Raw genomic sequence first — 21,224 nt, forward strand, 5'->3', positions numbered from 1 at the left:
TCACAGAAGCAATTGGACTTCCTCTCAGTTAACACCTGACAGCCCGAGTGAAGGACTCCACTCTCATGAGTCTTCGTGACGTGTGGGGAGTCACAGCACAGTTCTGCATCTGCTTTCGGGATTTTCTATTTCTCTCCTCAGCCTGGCTGAGCTTTTACTTTTTGTTCCTGCCACCACGCACGCATCTGACCGCTAACAGGGACTCCCACAGCGACCCTCCCCGGGGAGCCGCATCCATCTCGGCTACCTGCGCAGAGCCCACTCACCCCGCGGGCTGACGGGGGAAGGACGAGGGCTGTGCCACCATCCCAGCCTCCTCTGTCGAGAGCCGTACTCATCAGCCCCACGGAATGACTGACTGACTGCGTGAGCGTCTGTGGTACCTCCGTCTCTGGAAACAATGACAGGAGTTCTGAAACCGGTTTGAAACCCGAACATCGTGGCTTGACTTTTTCTAAACTGGTATCTGTGGGTAGGTTAAAATGACCAAGTTCTAATTGGCAACTATTTCTAAGTTGGACCAGAATGAGGCAGTGGAAATTCATTATAATGCAGTGTTTCCCAATGTAGGAGACACATTCCACCTGGGGTTTGCACGATTCCCCACGGTACTCAAACGAACATGTTTCAGCTAAGAACGTGTTCGTTTAAGTTCAGTAACCAATTTTAAGAGTCATATATTTATTTACAGGTACCTTTTATTTGGGGCAAGTAAAAATTATGTTGATTTAAATACACTGTTTTGCAGATAATAAAATGGTGCTCATAGAGGACTCAAGGGGGTAAGCACTGTCATGTTACACTCCTCACGGTTCACGCCAACCAGTGAAAATTACGGCAGCAGACGTGCCCAAACTGGAAGAAACCTCACAGGCTGTCGAATCCAGTTCACTTCTTCACTCACTTATTCATTCAATAAATATTTATCGGGCACATACTGTGTATAAAGGTCTGGGCAGAACTGCAGTGAATCAGACAGTAGGACAATCTAGTGGGAGAAACAGATATTAAATATACAGAGGATTCATATTTATGATAGGTTCTGTGAAGAAGAAAAGCATGGGTGAAACCATTAACAGCAGGATGACGTCTGAATGAAACCTTAAAGCATCCGGAGAAATTAACAAGGCAAAGCAGGCCTTGGGGGTAGGTGGTGGGAAGAGAAGAAGAGTGTGTGAGCCCCTGAGAGGGCAGCGTAGCTGGACTAAGGGAAGTCCCTCCTTGTGCAGATACCTGTATAGGTCACCCGTGGTTACTAACTTCACCCAGGACCAATCCAGAAACGGAGGACCCGGAGGCGAAGTGACCTGACATTGGCCACACGTCCTAAGAGAGCTGCAGGGCCAAGGCCTCAACCCATTCACTCATGGGGTCACACATTCACCACATGCTTACCGAGAGCCCTGTGTCCAAGCCCCGTTCTGGGTGCTGGGGACCCTGCAGGGAACAGACAGACAGAAGTCCTGTCCCACAGAGCCAATTCTGATACAGTGGAGACAGTCAATAAAAAACAAGTCAATACAAGCATGCCAGTGGGAGAGAAGTGGTGTAGAGGAAGGGATGAGGGGTGAGGGGTCGGCTTGCGAGGGCGTTGATATTTTCTATGAGTGACCTGCTGATGATTCAGGGTTGGGACTAGTTGGGTCTCTTGACCCCACTAACGGCTCTTTCCACCACTCCAGGCTGCTCACTGTACTCAGGCTCCCTCTGCTCCACCCCGTGCTAAGGACAGGTTCAACTCCTTTAGCTCTAATCACATACTGACAGATAAACATTTTGATGGGAATTTAGTCTCCTAGGTACGATCCGGGAGGGCTCTATCAGAAGCAATATGCTCCATAGCTTTGGGGCTGATAGAGCATCCCATGAACATTTGGGGCTATGTGGCCATTTCCCAAACTGTAACCGTCTCTGGTTCTGATAAAGCCCAGAGTGGCACCTATAAATCGGAGGGAAGGACCCTGAGCCCACAGGGACCCCACCAGCACAGTTCCCTCGCTGTGCACAAGGACCCCAGCTTCTCTCTCTTTAGCTGCCTGTTCAATACACCAGTCTTTACTCAAACACACTAAAACTGTGCTTTTCTTCTCAGCATTTGAAAAAAATTTGCTTGCAGATAGGCACCAGAACATGAATATTGTTTTTTTACTCAGCGATGACTTGTAAATTCCCATAGTGCTTCGGACTGAGTTTATCAGCCTTTTGGCTGTTCTGAGCAAACCAAAGAATTTGGGAAACAAGCAAACAAACAAAAACATTGAATTCAGTCAACCAAAGGCATTGGGGAACACAGGGGAAATTCTATCCATAAGGACCTGAAGTTTGCCAACCAGCAAATGACTATTTCGCAGCTCCTCTCATGTGTGGAGTCCCTAAATAAAGCAGCAGCTTAAGAACGGAGGAGACTCCAGGCTCTGTGGAAGTGGAAACGTGAGGGGAGTCTGTTCCTGGAAGACAAAGGGCCCTGGAAGTGGGGCAATGAGAGGCCGTGGGTGCACTGCCTCCTCTCAGGTCCACTGCAAAGCCCAGGGGAGGCTCCTGATCCCCCGGATACCACCTCTCCCAAGTGTTCCCCAAGAAGGAAGCCTGCCCACTGCTGACGGCCTCGGAGCCTGCACTGGGGGCCCGAGATCAGCAGCACGTGAGGAAGAGGGTCCTCCAGTCTCCCCGGGGCCAGTCCCCTCTGCTCCCCACACCTTTGCCTCCCTGTGGATTTGTCCAGTAATGAGGTCCCCACTAGAGATAAGACATGGGGCCTAAGGGGCTTGATGGAGAAGGCAGAAAGGAGGAGGGACAGGGAACAAAGAGGCAATTTTGGAATATGAGATAAATCAAGACAGGGTGGCCCTTCGTGAATAGAAAAATGACCGTATGATTGACAAGAAGACCTGGATGGTGGGAAAGCAGTGAAGAGAAGAGGTGCTGAGGACAAAATCCACTAAGGCCTTCAGGAAGCACCCCCACTCACATCACAACACACCAGATCACAGTGTTGTCGGTGAGCAGTAGGTGCACGACGATGCTTTGTGAAAGTGAGTTGGCCATCACACAAGCTGCTGGCTGAAACTGCCCAATAGCCATGAAGTAGAGTCTGAAAATGGAAAACAACGGTCAGGCCCTATTACTCATTTAACTGAAGGGCTGGCTGGGCAAGTCAGGTCTGGGGAACACTATGGAAATTTTTCTGTGGTGGAATCTGAGGTGCATTTAGACTTCTGTTTGCCTCTATCAACTTTCCTAATTGTTCAGCGCCCGAAGGAGCATTAGCAAGTTAGGCATCATTTCTTCTTGGCTACTTGTAGTTTCTGTGGCTTGGGTTATCTGTCAAAGTCGTTCCTAGTAAACCATTTCCAGTACTTAGTCTACATGTGTGTCCTATGTGGTCAATCTGTTGTTACCCAATGCACTCAGTGAAATCACTGTCATAGGAAGGATATCCAGGAGAAGGAAACACAGCTTATTTCATTAAAATCAAAATCTATTAGCAGCTAAGTTCACACTGGGCATAATTAATACCCATCAAACCCTTAAGTAGATAATAATCACATACAGGGCATCTATTTAAATCTCAGTACCATTATATTGTATCCCAGAAAGCTGTCATTTTCCCTCCATAAATGTTACATGAGTTAATTCTGGTTATACACTTTTAAATTAAATTTATACAATGTACTCGGGAGTAACAAAACATGTCCATGATGAAATCATTCTTCGAAAATTCAGAAAATGTACATAGTAGTGACAATTTGCTTATCTCCAAAACTTTATGATGTTAAATTCCTCTAGTCTATTCTGAATCATCTAACCTGCTGTCAGTACTATGTACATAATTTTTTAAAAGAAACACACTGTTATAAATTTACTTCTGGTGATTCTCATTATATTTCAAAATAACAATCAAATCAATGCACTTGGCTTCTTGAATTGCTTAATGCTTTCCAGGAATTGTTTAATCCAGGAAAGAAGGATACCCAGTTCCCTGACTGCTCTGCAGATCCCTTCGCTTCCAATCTGCAGATGAAGTAGAGATATGAAAGCAGAAATCTTTTATATTTTAAAAAACAAAGTATTCAAAAACAAGGATGTGGAATACTTACCTTATAAAATGTTCTTTTCATCCTGGTACTGGGTTTTATCTTTCTAGCTGACGAGGCATAGGAAATCTAAGGAGTCAACAGGAAACACAGATCATATTGTTGAAGATGCTGTAATCACACTCACTCTTCCATCCGTCCAACAGGCCTTCAGTGAGGAGGCATAGCATGCCTGGCACGGCCATGCACTGGTAATAAAGTAATACAGGGTCCCTGTCCTCACGGAGCTTACAGCTTCATGGGGGAAGCAGACGATAAATATGACAACAGACAAAATAGAAAAATGTACAAGTTACAATTAGAGCTGTGTGTGTAACGCACAGACTCTACGACAAGGATTTATAGGAATGACCTGCTTTCAACTGAGTGGCCAGGGAGGGCTCTTTTGAATAACGACATTTAGATTAAGATCTGAAAAATGAGAAGGAGTCAGCTATGCGAGGAAGTGAAGGAAGAAAAGAGGGTTCGGGGGGGATGCACAGGAGAGAATATCTCAGGCAGAGGAAAGGCGTGCAAAGGCCGTGAGGCAGGAAAGACTTAGTGCTTTCCAGAAACTGAAAGAAAGAGGCAGCAAGGCTGGGACAATGGAGCAAGAGAGACATGGAAAACATGGGAGATGTGGGAATGACAAGAAAAAATTTACTTTTTGAAAAATCACCCTGGCTGTTATGTACACTGCACAGTACAATATTTAGGCATCGCTTGCTAGGAGAAAGCACCAGAAAATTAATATTAGTTTCTAAATCAGGAGAAGGAGCAGGCTGATGTCTTGAGAAGTGGCTGGTAGCCTGGCTGGGGGAAACTGCCAGCCTCCTTGGACGAGGTGAATTTTCAAACCCTATCTGAGCACAGGAATTGCTTAGGAGTCAAGTTGGGGGAAGTTAACACCATCCTCTCTTCTCCCACAAACTTTCATGCGGTTAATCAGAGAAAAGGGAAGAGAAGAAAAAGGTGAAGGAGTCTCCTTTATCTACCTAGTCTTTACTCATAAAACCTTAGCACCGGAATAGACCGAGGAGATGGTACAGGCCAATTCTTTTCAATTACAGAAAAGAAAACTAAGGCCCCAGTGGTTAAGTCACCCACCCGAGGTGTCACAGGGTGTCCTGACCTAGTGAAAAGATAGTGTCAGATGCATCAATAAAGATAACATTCAATGAAGTGGAAACAGTTAAATAACAACACCTAGTAAAACAAATAAAACATGGCCAGCGTCAACCAATAGGTCCTTTCAGGCCAGAACCCAAAGAAGAGACGAGGACAAGGGGTGGCATCCAGGCTCCTTTCCTATCAAGAGAAAACAACTGACGGACAGGACAGTTGGTCCTGAAGGCGGTCGCAGCAGCTCAAAGGTAGGGATGGTGTCACGACTCTGCCCAGGTGGGGACCCGACCTCCAGTTCAGTGGCTGCACAGGAAGGAATCAGCTTTCCTGCTCAGGCACCCGAGAGCTACAGACACAGAACATTCCAGTCAGGGGGCAGCTTGTAGAATTCATAGCACAGAGCTGGCCCTCCGTGTGAGAAGGGCCCTGAACCAACAGGGTGACATTTCAACCCAGACCAAATCCTTGAGGCCAAAACAATGCGTGATAGATCTGAGACAGTGGTAACAACGTCAGAGAACACAGTCACTGATTCAACAACGGTCAGCAAGGGCCTACTACGGGTCAGGCAGTCCGTGATGCACTAAGTTCAAGGTAGCTGTAGATCTAGGAAAATCAGCAAAGTACAAGATCAGTATTAGAGGGTAAAAATTCAGTAGTTCCAGGAGCTCCCTTCTTTATCCCAATTCCCCCTCAAGTGAAGACAGAAATCCTGAGACTGTCGGGTGAAAATATCAGTAATCAACACGCGTCCTGTCAGTCACTCATCTGGAGGCTGTAATCACATTATCTCGTTCGCTCCTCACAAGGACCCTGTGAGACAGGCGCTATGATGATTCTCCTTCTACAGGTTAGGAAACAGAAGCAGGGGGCCAGCTTTATGCCTGTGTTCACACAGTTAGCAAAGGGAAGAGCGGAGATCTGAACCCCAGCGCTCTGTCTGCCCTCAGAGTCTGTATTTCAGACAACTATATTACGCTGAAAAAAAAACAGCATAACTTGGAAAAGATATTCCAACTAAGGCAAACTCTTGTTGAAAACCTGCAAAATCTGGTTCCAAAGAGAGATTAGATGCAAGATCCGTGCTCTGGATGACATGAGGGGAAATGATGTAAATAGCTTTCAAAGACTAAGCCGATTGGCCGAGAGGGAGAAGATTTCAACCTGAAAATGGACAATGTGATAATGAACAAAAGGAGAAATCCCATGGGTACGGGGATGGGGTGGGGTGGAAAGGTGTTGTTTTCTTTTTTGATTTTTTTTTTCAGATTAGAACTGCAAACAGAAATTCTAGAAACACCAAGTCCAGTTCCAAACAAGACAGCAGCTAAGGAAAGAATTTAGAGAAGTCCGCCCACTATTTTAGAAACTGAGAGTTTGAGGAGACTCGAAGTCCTTCTGGCCCGAAATAGCGAATATAAAAGTAGTTGGCCCCAATTGCAACTGGAAAAAAGGGGACTTCATAAGCAGAATCAATACTCGCCTACTTTCCAGGCAGTATATCAAAGTTCTCAGATGCAGGGATCAATTACAAAGCACAGAAGAAACAAGTCACATGGACGATACAAAATATACACGTGTTAGGATTTAAAGATTTAACACTGAGAGGGGGAGACCAAAGAAGCCAACGCAACGCTGTCCGTTCTTACAGAAACGAGAGATCACTGAGGCTTTCCTGTGGACTCTGCCCTCTGCCAGAGAGCTGGGACCCACAGTGCGCCCTACAGCAGGTGGGAAGGACCAGAAAGGCCTCTGACTTCGCTCCATCGAGGCACACGCTGTCCTAGGAGGAACGAGGTGAGTAGAAAAGGAGAAAAACTAAGTTTGGCCAAAAAGCAAAAACACTTACCAATTCCACTGTTGCCACTCGAGCCTATGGGACGCTCTCTGGTGCCTCCAGCTCCACTTCCTGGAGCTGATCCCGGTAAAGATGTGACGCGGAAGGTTCTCATTTTCCTCACTGCTCTAAAGATGTCTACAGCCCCGATGGGACAGCCAGATTTTACTGCCGTATTCAGACTGGTCTGCTTGGAAGGAGGAGTTTGTAAAAGAATAGTTTCCTTTACCTTTTATTTCTGTGTATAGTTGCATTTGCTGAAAACAGAATGCACAACGAAGGGTCAGCAGTTTCACTGCAGAAACGGCTGATGATTTGAGAAACAGCCAAAGCAGACGCCATCTAGACTAGAGGCCGTTTACAGTAGGCTGGAATCACCAGGACCGCCTCCAAGAGAAGCGTGAGATAGTCACGGAACAAACCCGAGGCCACGGCCCAATCACTCATCGTCAAGTCAATACGTTTTACTGCATACTCACCAGACGCTAGCCATGCCCACCCAGCCTTGGTTTATTCAGTTTATAAAAGTACCCGACGAGATGAAAATCGCCTTGGGCACAAGTGCTGGCTCACAGTGTACTGAGACAGACAGTGATGCAAATTTACAGTGCTATGTGATAAATACTGTGATTCACAAAAGAAAAAAAACACAACTGTTCTGGGGGACAGAGCAGAGGCGATCAACTGTGGGCTCTCAGAAGGAGAAGACAAATGAGTTGCACTTTAAAGCGCGAGTAAGATGGAGCAGAAGGAGCAGGGAGATGGGACAGGCAGGCAGAGGAAGCAGGATGCTCCGAGGCTGGAGAGAGCAGAGAGGTTAAACACCCTTCCAGTCCCAGCTGAAACCCCAGACTCGACAACCTGCACGTGGCCCCCAGCCTCCAGCCCCGCCGGAGCACAGCCCCTGTCTCAGTCTGAGACTGGCTGAAAGCGTGTTCAAGGAGTTCTGTAAGGACAAGGGTGTTACCTGTCAATCTTTGTTCAACCCCCAGCACCTGGAATAGCGTTCAGAAAATACTAGATATTCAATGAGGTTTTGCTGAATGAATGAATGAGTGAATGAAATGCAAGCCCCAGCTGACGGCTCAGGGTCCAGGAAGCCTGCTGGCTTAATAAGAGTTTGAAGCGTGTCCTAGGCGTTCATCAGCATTAGCGCTTTGCTTAAAACAATGGGAGGAACAAATAGTACAATCCTTAATTTGTGTCCCCAATATCCTCACATGTTTGAAAAATCACACAAACTGGTATTGTGTATGACAGCTAAGTGAAAATGGAAAATCTCTCACCACTGATAATTCCGAGGAAGTGAAGCACGTGGGTCAGTGAGGGGCCAGCTGCGCACCGATACCGTCCTTTGGAGAGGGAACTACTCATACTTTGTTCGAACAAAGAACACCTCAGATCCTTCCGACGAAAAGAGTTTTATTGTATTATATCCTATTATAAACATATACAGTAACCTCGCAGTCTCACCCTCACGGGAGGAGTGTAAAACCACACGTGAAATCTGTTATATTTTATCTCCCTCAGCATACAACTTCACACCGGGCTGTCACCATCTCTTTTTGATTTGTGTGGATTATTTATTTATTTTTTTTAGTTGACCTTAATGGTTAAGATAGTTCGTACTCTGGCCATGGCCTTGATTTCCTGAAACTAACTTTCCCCAAAAATAGATAGATACGGGATTGAATTAAAGATTAAATTAACTTAACTTTATTGTATGGCAGCAGGTGTAGAGTTTTAAGTAAATCTTAGTAACTTCTTGCAGTTTTTCCTGTGATGTCTTACAAATATTATCTGAGGTGCATTTATTTATTTACTTATTTTCTTAAAGATTGGCACTGAGCTAACATCTGCTGCCAATCTTCTTCCTTTTTTTTCCCCTTTTTCTCCCCAAAGCCCCCCCAGTACATAGTTGTATATTCTAGTTGTAGGTCCTTCTGGTTGTGCTATGTGGGATGCCGCCTCAGCATGGCTTGGTGACCGGCGCCATGTCTGTCCCCAGGATCCGAACCACCCAAACCTCAGGCCGTGGAAGTGGAGCAGGGAACTTAACCACTGGGCCACGGGGCCAGCCTCTGAGGTGCATTTAAAATAAAAATTGAGAAAAGTATATCAGTGTAGCCTGTTTTGAAAATAGATTTTTAAAAAAATTAAACGTCAGCTTGGTGAAAGTGTGGGCACTAGGACGTTAACACAGAACCACTGAGACCAGAAAGGTTTAGAGGAAAGTCAGAAAGAAAATTTTAAAATTAGTTTATTGTTGTCACAAATGGCAAGATTTCACTGGAAGATAAAAACAACAACAACAAACAAACACATAGCTACAGAGATTAGATTGGTGTTTACCAGAGGGGAGGCCGGGAGGAAGACAAAAGGAGTAAAAGGGCACACCTGTGTGCTGATGCATGGCAATGAGTCTGTGGGTGGTGAACATGGTGTCGTCTACACAGAAATTGAAACATAATGATGTACACATGAAATTTATATAATGTTATAAACCAGTTACCTCAATAAAGAACAAACTTCAAAAAATAAGTTAATTAAATTAAATTAAAGCGTGACTATATTTGCAACCAAGGAGGTTGCATGAAAGAAGGAAAGAGTAACTAAACTATAAACCAGTGTCTCTTCAAAACCAAATTCATAGTCAGACATTTAATTTTAAAAAACAAATGGTGGATAACCAGTACCTGAGTAAATATGTATCAGAAGAATTTGCAAGCATGATGCCATTTTTCTATTCTCTATAACTAGCAGAATCATCTGACATAAATAAGTGTATATAATCTCACTTACCTACAATAATCTTAGACCCTCACAAAACATTTCTCCATTTTCCAATCATAGAAAAAAAACTAGGAAGAGTTCTAAATACCTTAAATACAAAAAGATACTAGGATAGCATAACTTTATAAATCCTCAGCATAATTATCATGTATCAGAATGAGTCCATGCAACGAAGTTAACTAGACGTATTGTGGTGATCATTTTGCAATTGATACAAATATCAAATCATTATGGTATACACCTGGAACTAATATAATGTTATATGTCAATTATATCTCAATAAAAAAAAGAACAAGTCCATGCAATTTAGTACATGAAGTGATAGAGCTGTGCCCACAATTTGACGGAGAAGCTATATATTATTAACCAAGGAATGAATTTGTCAACAAGGAGATTCTATAATAAAATTAGAAAACATATTTACCAGGAACGAATTGCCTCTTTACCTGTCAATCAGAGTACTACTGTATATTATACACATTATGGAAGTCGACACTAACATTAGGCACTAAAAAGGTATTTGATTGTTTAAGAGAACCACTCCTTTGGAAATTGTGGAGAAAATGTATTTGGAAGAAAATGAGTATTCTGTGTGTGGAAAGCAGTAAGGAAAGACACTGGCAATTTTGCAGAACTGCTGCATGCTAGACCCTTTTCTGTATTATCTCATTTAATTCTTCCAACAACCACAAGATGAGATTATTGGTATGGTTGAAGACAGGTTTTGGATTCCGCAGTTAAGGAAACACCAGAACAGGGTTGGTCTCACTTCCTACTTCTAGTTTTATCAGTTAACCAGTTGTAATTAGAAAAATATTTGAAATTAGAAGGATAAATAGTTGGCAATGCTTCACAAGTAGATAAGCTAGTTGCAACTGATGATACAAATTACTTATCAGGTATGCTATAAGAAATGGAAACACAAATATTCTATTTGCCAAGACTTGTCAGACTTCACAATTAATTATATACGATCAATATAAAGAAATGTATCTCTCTAATTACCAATTACTATTCAGGCTCTCAAAATGTTGATTAAAGTAGATGAAGAAATCTTGAAAACTAATGGAATTTTTTTTCTCAGTTTCAACGTTGATCACTAGCAATTAGGTATGTTATTTTATGAATTCAACTAAGCAATTATAGGTTCCCTATACAGTCTGAGAGTATTTGAGATCTACAGGAATCTTTAAAGCATCTTCAGACTGAATCTGATCTAGTCTCTATATGTAATTACTAATCTATGGGAAATAAGAAAAGAATATATTGGGCCGGCCCCGTGGCCGAGTGGTTAAGTTCACGCGCTCCGCTACAGGGGCCCAGGGTTTCGCTGGTTCGGATCCTGGGCGCAGACATGGCACCACTTGTCAGGCCACGTTGAGGCAGCGTCCCACATGCCACAACTAGAAGGACTCACAACTAGAATATACAGCTATGTATTGGGGGGATTTGGGGAGAAAAAGCAGAAAGGAAAAAGAAGAAGATTGGCAACAGTTGTTAGCTCAGGTGCCAATCTTTAAGAAAAAAAGGAAGATTGGCAAGAGTTGTTAGCTCAGGTGCCAATCTTTAAAAAGAAAAATTACTTAAAAAAATAAAAGAATATATTCAGTGAACCGATGAAAATGCAATCAGAAAAATACAGAGTATGAGAAGCTCTGTAAGACAAATAACCTGATTTTTTAAACAAGTAAATTGCAAGAAGAAGCAGGAGGAAAAAGAGGAGAGGGGAAACAGCAGCCACAGGGAACTGGGTAGAGCTGACAGAAGCATGCTGCCTCAGCACGGGGCAAAATGAGCACTGAGCTAAGCAAGGCTCTGGTCCTAACTGACGAAACTTGAAAACAACATCTGAAAGAATCAAACTGCTTTCAAATAATTTACCTGTGTCCTGGAACAAAGGTCAATAATATTTACAGAAATACAAAAATTATCTAGGACCCTATAAGGTCAAATTTATAATGTCTGATATTCAAAGAAAAATTACCAAGCACGCCCACTGATCCGCTAAAGCCAGCAGGCTTGCACGGTCCACACAGGGGACGCCGTGGGCACCAGCTGTGGTGTCTGTCCATGGAGCCTCATGTTTCTGGGCCCTGTGAAAAGGAAAAATCAGAGAGACAGCTCTTGACAGGTTATCATCTCCAGGGCATGGCACGGACAGCAGACCAAAACACACCCCAGTCTTCCTGTGAAAAAGGCCATTTACTTGACCTGGAGCTTCAGCCTAAGTACAGGCTTCAGATTTACCACAAATCTAAAGGCTACGGAGGTGCTCTCAGGGAACATAGGCCAGGAGATGTCATCTTTGTGCTCTCCCTCGGCCTCCCTACAGCTCGCCAGCATGATTCATTAAAGAAAAACATTGATAAATTGGACATCAACAGAATTTAAAATCTCTTCTCTTCAAAATACACTGTTAAGATAATGAAAAGATGTCATAGACTGGGAGAAAATATTTGCAAATCATATATCTGACAAAGGACTTGTATCCAGAATATGTTTTAAAACAAACTTACTCAAAACTCAGTAAGAAAACAATCAAATTTTAAAAAGGGGGCTGGGGGTGCAAAATATTTGGACACTTCAGCAAAGAAGATATATAGATAATAAATAGGCAAATCAAGAGATGCTCTATCTCGTTAATGATTGGGGAAATGCAAACCGAAAACAAATATGATACCACTAGGTTCCAGCCACGCTGGTTAACATTTGTAAACATTGACCACAGTGAGTGATAGCAAGGATATTGGGCAACATGACTGGTGGAAATGTAAAATGCCACAACCATGTTGGAAAACAGTTTAGCTGTTTCTTACAAAGTTTGGCACACACCTAACCTATGATCCAGCCATTCCACTCCTAGGTATTTACCCAAACAAAGACGTGTATGTGAATATTCATAGCAGTTTTATTTGTGATCAAAAAGTGGAAAAAAAAATATCCATCAATGGGTGAATAGAGAAATAAATGGAAATATATCTTTACAGTGGAATACTACTTGGCAATCAAAAAGAAGGGCTTATTGATACACTCAACAACGTGAATGAATCTCAAAATAACACTGGATGTAAGAAGCCAGACATAAAAGAGTATAACACATATAATACCATTTACATTAAATTCTAGGAAATGCAGACAAAGCTATAGTGACAGAAAGCAGATCAGTGGTTCCTTGGGGCCAGAGGGACGGGGCAAACAGGGAGAGGGTTACCAAGAAACACAAAGAAATTTTGTGGGGTTATGGATGTGTTTATTATCTTAATTGTGGTGGTGGTCTCACAAGTGTATACAAGTCAAAACTACCAAATTACACACTTCAAATATTCAGTTAATTGTATGCTGATTATGTGTCAACAAATCCGTTAATAAATGCATCATAAATTTTACAAATACACAAAACATCCAGGGAGAGCATACATCCTATGCATGATTATCCTTGCGCATGGACTCCTCAAGCTTTTAGCAGGTCTAAAGCAACTTGCCTACCTTCCTCCAGGCCTTCTGCCTCTGCACTCAGTAAATGACACCACTACCAGCCAGCCCTTGAGTAGAAAGCGTGGGCTCGTCCCAGAGTGTGCCACCCCTTTAGTCCGGGCGCATGATTGCAAGGCTCTTCTCATTGACTCCTCTGCCTCGAGTCTCACCCCTATCTACACTCCTCTACAGTCACCAAAGAGATCGTCCTAAAACATAGAATATTTCATCGTGCTGTGCCATCCAACGACTTTCCATTTTCTTCAGGATACAATCCAAACTCCTCAGCCAGTCTTACCAGGCCTTTCGTCACCTGGCCCCCATCAGCATCTCCTGGCTAAAATCCAACCAACCAGCCTCCTCCTCACATTCCCCAAGTCACTTTACATTCATACCCAATTATATCCAGTTTCCTGAATACGGGATGGTGTTTCATACCATCAAGCCCTTGTTCAAGCTTCTCCCCTGCCATTCCTGCCCCTTATTCCCCAGAAATTAAACTCAGTCATTGCCTCCTTCAGTAACACCCTTTTGAGTCTCTCCCTGCACACACCCCAAGCCCCGGAGCAGACGGAATTAATGACATCCTCCTTTGTGCTTCCACAGTGACTTCGTGAGACCCTAAACTCAGCCTTCCCAGGCGTCGCAGCTCGCGGTCCATTGACCTTCTCTGTTTACACCACTCCCAGGAAGAGTGTAGACCCTGGAGAGTAGGGACAGAACTGTACCGGCCTTTCCTACCCAGCACCAGCACAGGACCTGGAAATACGGAAGCAGCCCAAGCTGCTGTAAGCCGATTTGCAGAAAGTCAAATCACAACATTTACCTGTTTCTTTTAACCATTTAGTTTCAGTTGATTGGGTTTTCATTTGTCCTTATAACACCACTTCAAGGAAAGTTCAACTTTCGTCTGCCTCAGTTCCACTCTTATTCATGAGAAGAATATATTCATAAGGAGAAACAATTCGCTGACTGCACTCATGAACAGAACCGCCCTGTACCATTGTCCAGATGAGGGCGCACGAGTGCTCAGTCTAAGGGGGTGTTCCGTTCACTACCCCATGCTCACACAAAGCTATATTCTTTCTCTAATTTGCACCAACATACCCTATAAGCTAAGCATGGCCCTGGTCATATAATATACGGTGAAAAGTTCTTGGATAGCTAGACTGCTGGCTATTAGTCAAAATCTATTTCATTTTCTTCCTAGCCATCAGCTAGACTACACTTCCCAGGATTCCTTGCACTTCCTGTGGCTGTGCAACCCGTTCTTGCCAATGGAATATGAGCAGAATGACAGGTGTCCTGTGGGAGCAAGGCTTATAAGTAGCTGACATGTCCTCTTCCTGCCCTCATCCGCCTTGGCCTGGCTGAATGCAAAAGACCTGGGGAAAGGCAGAGCTGCCATGTGGAAGGTGCCTGGATCCTTGAGTCATAATGTGGAGGAAAGACACTTCATCCAGAAAAATCCCAACTGAAATTTTACATGAGTAAGAAATAAAGTTCTAAAATGGGAAGCTGCTAAAATTTGTGGGAGGATTTGTTATAGCAGCTAGTGTCTCTCTAGTACTGAAACTGGTACATATACTTGAATGCATCTTGACTTTGGAGAATTCTTACAAAGGCATTCTTTCCGTGCATAAGAATATACCAATGCTACATGTCTTCCTAAGAATTCTGCATATTCAAAAATATTCACTTCTTCTGACTCTCCCCTATTCCCCCAGTCCCCCTTCTCTCTACTGTCAGTCTCCAATTCCAGAAGCAGGAATGTGGAACTGAGACAAATTAGAATATTCCTTAAAAAGAAGGAATTCTCTCATATGAAGATAAAATAAAAGCCAATCAATGAAACCCAAATAAGTAAAAGAAACAATGGATTCAAAAAGTTGGCCATTTGGCAAATTGACAATTTAGCAAATTGCCCTAGAGAAGGTACACGGAATATTCTGAAAATATGTTTGGGGAAAAGAGGGATGGGGGAGGGAAGAAGGAAGAAATAAGGAATGAAAGAAGGGAAGAAAAACCCTTGGTCCCAGCCACACAGTGGCTGCCCATCAAGTATAAATCCATCAACCCTCAAAATGTGGATAATTATGTATTTCCTTGCCTTCATCACATAGTAATAAGTGGCACCAAGTTATCTGGAAAAGAACAAATAAGGGGAAAAACCAGCACTATTTACTTGCCACGGACATTTTAGTTTTGTATCTGAATTTTGAACTAAGAAATCTAAAGTCTAGAAATGTCCAATTGTTGGTTGGTGGTATTAATGTCAGAAGAGTTGTGCCACTCTCTACAGCCAGTGATCTGACGGCTCCATGTGAACTGAAACAAGGGAAGAAACACTGATCACGCCCGGCTGACAGCATGTGATCCATCGTCTAATTCCTGATGGTATAGACTCAGTTGTTAAGTTTTTTCTCTGATGATGCAAAACCCCCACCAAGGATAACTCAGATATAACTCAGGTTATACCCCCAAGCTAATGAGATTTGGTCATACAATACATCGGTATTCCATCACCGAGACTGGAATATTTCCCTGACCCAAATGGTCCTAATAACACCAAGGAAGTTCACCGTCAATTTTAAAGGAGGAATTTAGTACTTTGCTCTTGATACATGAAAAATTCCAGTTAGTTCAGTGTATAATCAACAAATTCACCCAGAGTGAAAGCCTTTTTGGTAAAATAGGGCAGAATATGATCTGCAAAGGTATTATCGAAAATTAAAATCTCTTTGTGTCTTTAGCATAGTAATCTTTTTTGTTTAACAATTCTGGATGTCCATTAAAAAGTGGCAACAGAAATAAAATATCCACATAGAACTAGAACATTTAAAAATACCTTTACAAGGTAACAAATTATAAAGAACAATAGTAATCCTTACAAGTGTCTTCAACGTATTAAGATACAAAATAAATAATTGTTGGATTCTACAAATTATACAGAGCAATCTGCATCATATATTTTGCTTTTTTTGTTTTTCCAAGTTTTGAGGGGAAAAATGATTTTCAGAAGAGCACACACTAACGCTTTATTGTTGGCGTTAATTCAAATCCCAAATACATACGGTGGTAAGCGAGTGGACTATATGCCAAAATTCTGTATGTAAGTCAACTGTTTTGAACTCAGATAGCATTTAGCTCTGGAAACAACATGACGAATGCACTGCTGGTTTTTTAATAAAACCCTCGACATCCTATTTAGCCTATATTATCACGCTAACCTGAGCGTTAGCCGAGAGTTCTGGATGCTGGAAACAGGGGTTGGGCCATTTCCTCTTGTTTCCAGATCGTGCAAGAAGGCTTGGACCAGTTTTGAAATATGTTAAGGTTCTGTGCAAATAGAACCCACAGAATCCAGGGCCCCTCTCAAAGCCCCTCCCTCCTTCTTGAAACCTTTCCTGGTCCGTCCAGACGTGAGCATCCCCAGAGCTTTGCTAGGACTGTCCCGACAGCACGTCTCCTGTCCTCCTCTTGTAACTGTTTGTGAAGTTACCTGGCACTCCCCTTCCTTCCACCTAGAATCCTCCTATCAACACACACACACACACACAATACACAAACACACACATATACACAAGCACAAACACACACATATACACAAAATACACAAACACACACACACACACTGTAAAACTCCTAGAGGCCAAGGTCTGTGTTTTACGCATCTTTCCTGTAACAGCCCCAATACCAAGTCAACAAGGGAAATACAGCAAGTGTAATTATTTTCTAAATATTGGCTGTTTATATGTTGACTATATTTAGTGCCCATTTTTTATTAAGAAAGTATCACAGCTAAGTTAATGCTGCCTAGTTCATATTTTATAGCTTCTCCCTGCTAAACCCTGCCCCAACCACTAGTGTAGAATTCCACCTAGGCAGATGCTCAGTGAATTTATATTAAACAGACACCAGTTTCTCTTGCCAAAAATATAAAATTCTGATTGGGCAAAAGATTAAACACAAGGCAAGCACGTATTTCCCTAAAGCAACGTCTGCAGAGGCTTGCCAGAGCTCAGGCCCGTCCTCTGACTGTCTCTTCTGCAGCTCCCCAGAGGTGGCTGGTGTACCCCAGAGCTTGAGAGACGGGAACAGAAGCCAACAGCGCCGGCTTCAGGAAGGAGGCTGTGCCAGGGCGACTGGATGATGTGTTAGCATTCGGCCAGAAGGGGGAGCCAGCCACTTTGGAAAGCCGCCACAACCAGCGTGACAGGTGCCACCCGGCGCCCATCCTGCTGTGTGGCCCTGAAAGAAGCATCACTGTTAACAGACCGAGGTCCCATGGGAAAAAGCTCCTCCAAAAACAAACCGAGGAAAACCAGAGTTCCCAGGCAGTTCTACGCTTTGTAAGTTTTCATCTAGAACATTGCTTGGATCTGTTATAGCTGTCGTTATGTGTTCTCTGGCTATTCGACCCAAGGAAACTGAATTAAGGGCAAAACACAGACGTGGCTTTTGGGGCTCCAGTGTCCAGATACACAGTACTGTGTCAGGCAAAGATTTCCTCCAGCGCCTCGCCGTCATTAACAAACTTCATCAGGATAACATTAAATTAAATCAGATGGCTCATGCCTGGACAGCACCCACACAGAGGAACTAAGATCTCCAGCAGAAAGAGAAACAGAAAGTACTTTAAAAAAAAAAAAAAAACAAAACAAAGAAAAAAAGCCTGAAGAGGATCCTGTCTGCAGATGCTGACATGAGAGAAGCTTGCTGTCCCTCAGAGGACTCCACTGTCGCCTGCAGGGACCCTCACCATCCCACCATCTCCCCAAACATTAAGTCCTTGAGGGTTTGTTCTCCCCTCCGGGTCTACTGGTGAAAACTCTTACTGGGGTAATAATAACCTAACCAGCTGGGGGCAAAGTGAAATATAAAATTGTGTAACGATTTAATCTAAGACCATTAATACTATTCACGGTCTTATGAGGTGACTTCATAGGTTAAGTACAGAATAAAGCACAGAGGGGCAATGATCTTCCCTCTATTTCAGGCGAGGGCACCGGCCCCGGGCGTTCTCTCTGTGTTCTACGAAGAGGGACCGCTTTGTAATTTTTCTTGTTGTTGTCACCTTAGTGGAATAGGACAGTTTATGAAAAGCCACGCAACCCAAGTCCTAAACAAGGACACAACTTAAATCAAACCAACCAAAGAAAAAGACAACGTAAATTTGTTGAAATTTATTACCTATCTGACCACCTAACCCTCATAAAAATTCTCTGTATCATGGACCGGAATCTGAGTTACTGAGCACTTCATGGACTACAAGAAAAAAAAAAGGAAAAAACATCCTAACTCTTAAAGGATAAAAATCCACCTCTAACTGCCCAGCGTTGAAGTCTCAATGACCATGACGCCCAAAGGTAGGCAGCTCGTTTCCACTGGGCACCCCCAGGACTGAAGTCATCAGCACCCCCCTACCTGTGCGCACCTGTAAGGCCCAGCCCAGGGGGCAGCAGAAAGCATGCCTGGAACCCAGACAAGGTCACAGAAAAGATCAACACTCCCCACAGAGGAAAGTCACCTAATATTGCACAAATCCGATATTGGCTTATGCTTGTTTTGGGGGGGTTTTTTCTGTACTTGTCTTTATTACTACGGATGTTTTCAGAGAAATGTGGTCACTTTTGCTTTCTTAATTAATTCCCCATTACTTATGGTGGCCGCGACCATACTGTAGCATCAAATAATTCAGGTATCAAAGAAGACATATGCCGTTGTTTAAGTTTTGACTGTGACTATGACTTAAAAAGAATATAACTACAAAAAATTGGATAAATAAATAAGAAAAAGGCAATCTAAAATCTCTCATCAATATGAGAGAAAAAGAAGGAAGGAAAGAAGGAAAGAAGGAAGGAAGGGAGGGAGGAAGGAAGGAAGGGTGGAAGGAAGGAAGGGTGGAAGGAAGGAAGGGTGGAAGGAAGAAAGAAGGAAAGAAACAGAGAGAGGAAGAAAGCAGTATCAGCCTAGAATAGCGCTCGGCACATAGTTGGTGCCTAAGAAATATTCATTAAATGAATGAAGGAATTACTTGGGAATCATATAAAGAGGGCATGATAAAAAATAAACATTTTTTGAGGAGCTTTCCATGTTATTTTACCTCTCTTCAATATGTTTTATGTGCTATTCCTTAAGAAATCGTGAACAGTGCCATTATGAGTTGATGCTGTTTCCCTGGTGAAGGATTCTCCATCTGGACCACAAGCCCTTTGTACTCACCCCTCGGTGTGGAGACAGCTCTCTACATGCTGTTTTCTAGGTAGGTTTCCAGGATCAAACTCCCGGTATTTGCAGTGCGTACTTAGACAGCGGCTCAGTTTCTGCCTAAGGCTGTGAAACTCTTCCACAAAGTGTATTTCCCTGCGAACTTGTAGTTGGAGTTGACCAAAAACATCTTCCATGAAGAAGGACAGAAGCTGTCCTTGAATCTGCAGTTTTTCTATAAATAAGATAAAAGAAATTGCATAAGGTAAACCATGAATAGCGTTTGTAAAATGTCACAGAAACATCCCCCTGACTATTACTTAATGACCATCCAGAAAAATTAAAATGCAAGGAAAAAAGCATCAAACAAGTAGAAGCATGAAAAAGGAAGAGACCCTATAGCCTACCATAAATAGCCTTTTTGTTTTCTTTTTTAATAATCGTATTTTTTTATGCGGTCTTCCTACAATGAAACAAAGAGAAATAAGTTTTATCCAGAATTACAAGTGTTTTATCCAGAATTCCACGTCATCATTCCAAGCAGAGCCTAATACTTACTGGAATTGTTGCTTTGAACCACGCCGCCTTGACACACAGCATGTCAACAGCTCCGGACAGTGTTCCCCACGGGTAGCAGCTTTTGGAGGTGGCAGCTGGCTTGTGCTTGACAACGGCAGGAGACAGAGTGACAAAGAGCAACCCAGACCTCAAAGTGCAACTTACCCACATTTCCGTCCACCCGGCTCTGGGCCAGTGTCACTCACAGCAGCCAAAGCCCCTCGCATTGGTTAGATGAGAGGATAACCTACTTACTCCAGCCCTCAAGGCCACCTCTCCAAAGAGATGCTGTGAAAGATAACGTACAGTTCAATACAGAGGAAGATCACTTTGGTTGTTCTACTTTTGTAGAGCTTGCTTCATAATCAAAAACTGCTGACCATGCCATCTGTGATGTTAAGTAAAAGCTCAGTTTACTGGTAAGGCTGGGGCCCCGTCTCCAAAAGATTCAGAACTTCAGTTGCACATCAGAACGGATTTCATTATTTTACAAGTTGCGCTATGCCGATAAAAGAGCCTGATCTCCAGGAGGACGTGCAATGTTTTTAATTCCCATATGAAAAAAACCCTCCTTTTCTAACCAGTATCCCAGAAAAATTTAACCCAAGGGTAGAACGGGCAGCCCTGGGAGACCGGTTCATGACTCACGTGGGTTTTCCACTTGCCCCCATGCCAAATCCCTCACCTGGCTCCTCCCCTCCCCTCAGAAGCCACAGTTCTACAGCCAGCATCAAGACTCAAGAGCTAAGTTTTCCGATTTTTCTCAGGAATTTTTCCAGCTCAGAGGTTGTAACTCCCCTACATATTCAGGATTTGTTTGGAACTGGACCTGGGATTAAAGCCCACACTTTCATAGGTTCTCTACCATCTCTGTCCAAGTTGACCACCCAGACGTTTCTCTAACTCTGGACTTCCAGTGGAGTGTGAATTCCTTGAGGGAGGAGCCTCCACCTTGCCATCTTTGAATCCTCAGCGCCCACCATGGTGCCTCACCTGAGGAAGCACACCCAATATTAGCTGAGTAAACGTCCTTCCACGTCAGGAGATGCTGCTAGAACCATAGTTTCATTTTTAATTCATTCCATCAACAGATTTTTATCAAGGTTCTGCCCATAAAAGAACAGTGCTAGGTACTAGGTGGCAACAAAGGTGCA

General features: G+C 43.2%; 1 protein-coding gene across 1 annotated transcript; it reads right to left on the reverse strand.

Annotated features, from left to right (window-relative positions):
• Window positions 1–680: 680 nt before the first annotated feature.
• Window positions 681–20,326, reverse strand: IL26 (interleukin 26). Its single transcript, XM_008532804.2, is given in 8 exon segments — window positions 681–3,091; window positions 4,098–4,163; window positions 7,048–7,222; window positions 11,813–11,921; window positions 19,528–19,736; window positions 19,908–19,960; window positions 19,963–19,975; window positions 20,071–20,326. Coding segments are annotated over 7 exon segments (753 nt in total). The 5' UTR covers window positions 20,242–20,326; the 3' UTR covers window positions 681–3,091; window positions 4,098–4,140.
• Window positions 20,327–21,224: the final 898 nt, after the last annotated feature.

Source organism: Equus przewalskii, chromosome 5 (assembly GCF_037783145.1).
Source record: "Equus przewalskii isolate Varuska chromosome 5, EquPr2, whole genome shotgun sequence".
Lineage (NCBI taxonomy): Eukaryota > Metazoa > Chordata > Mammalia > Perissodactyla > Equidae > Equus > Equus przewalskii.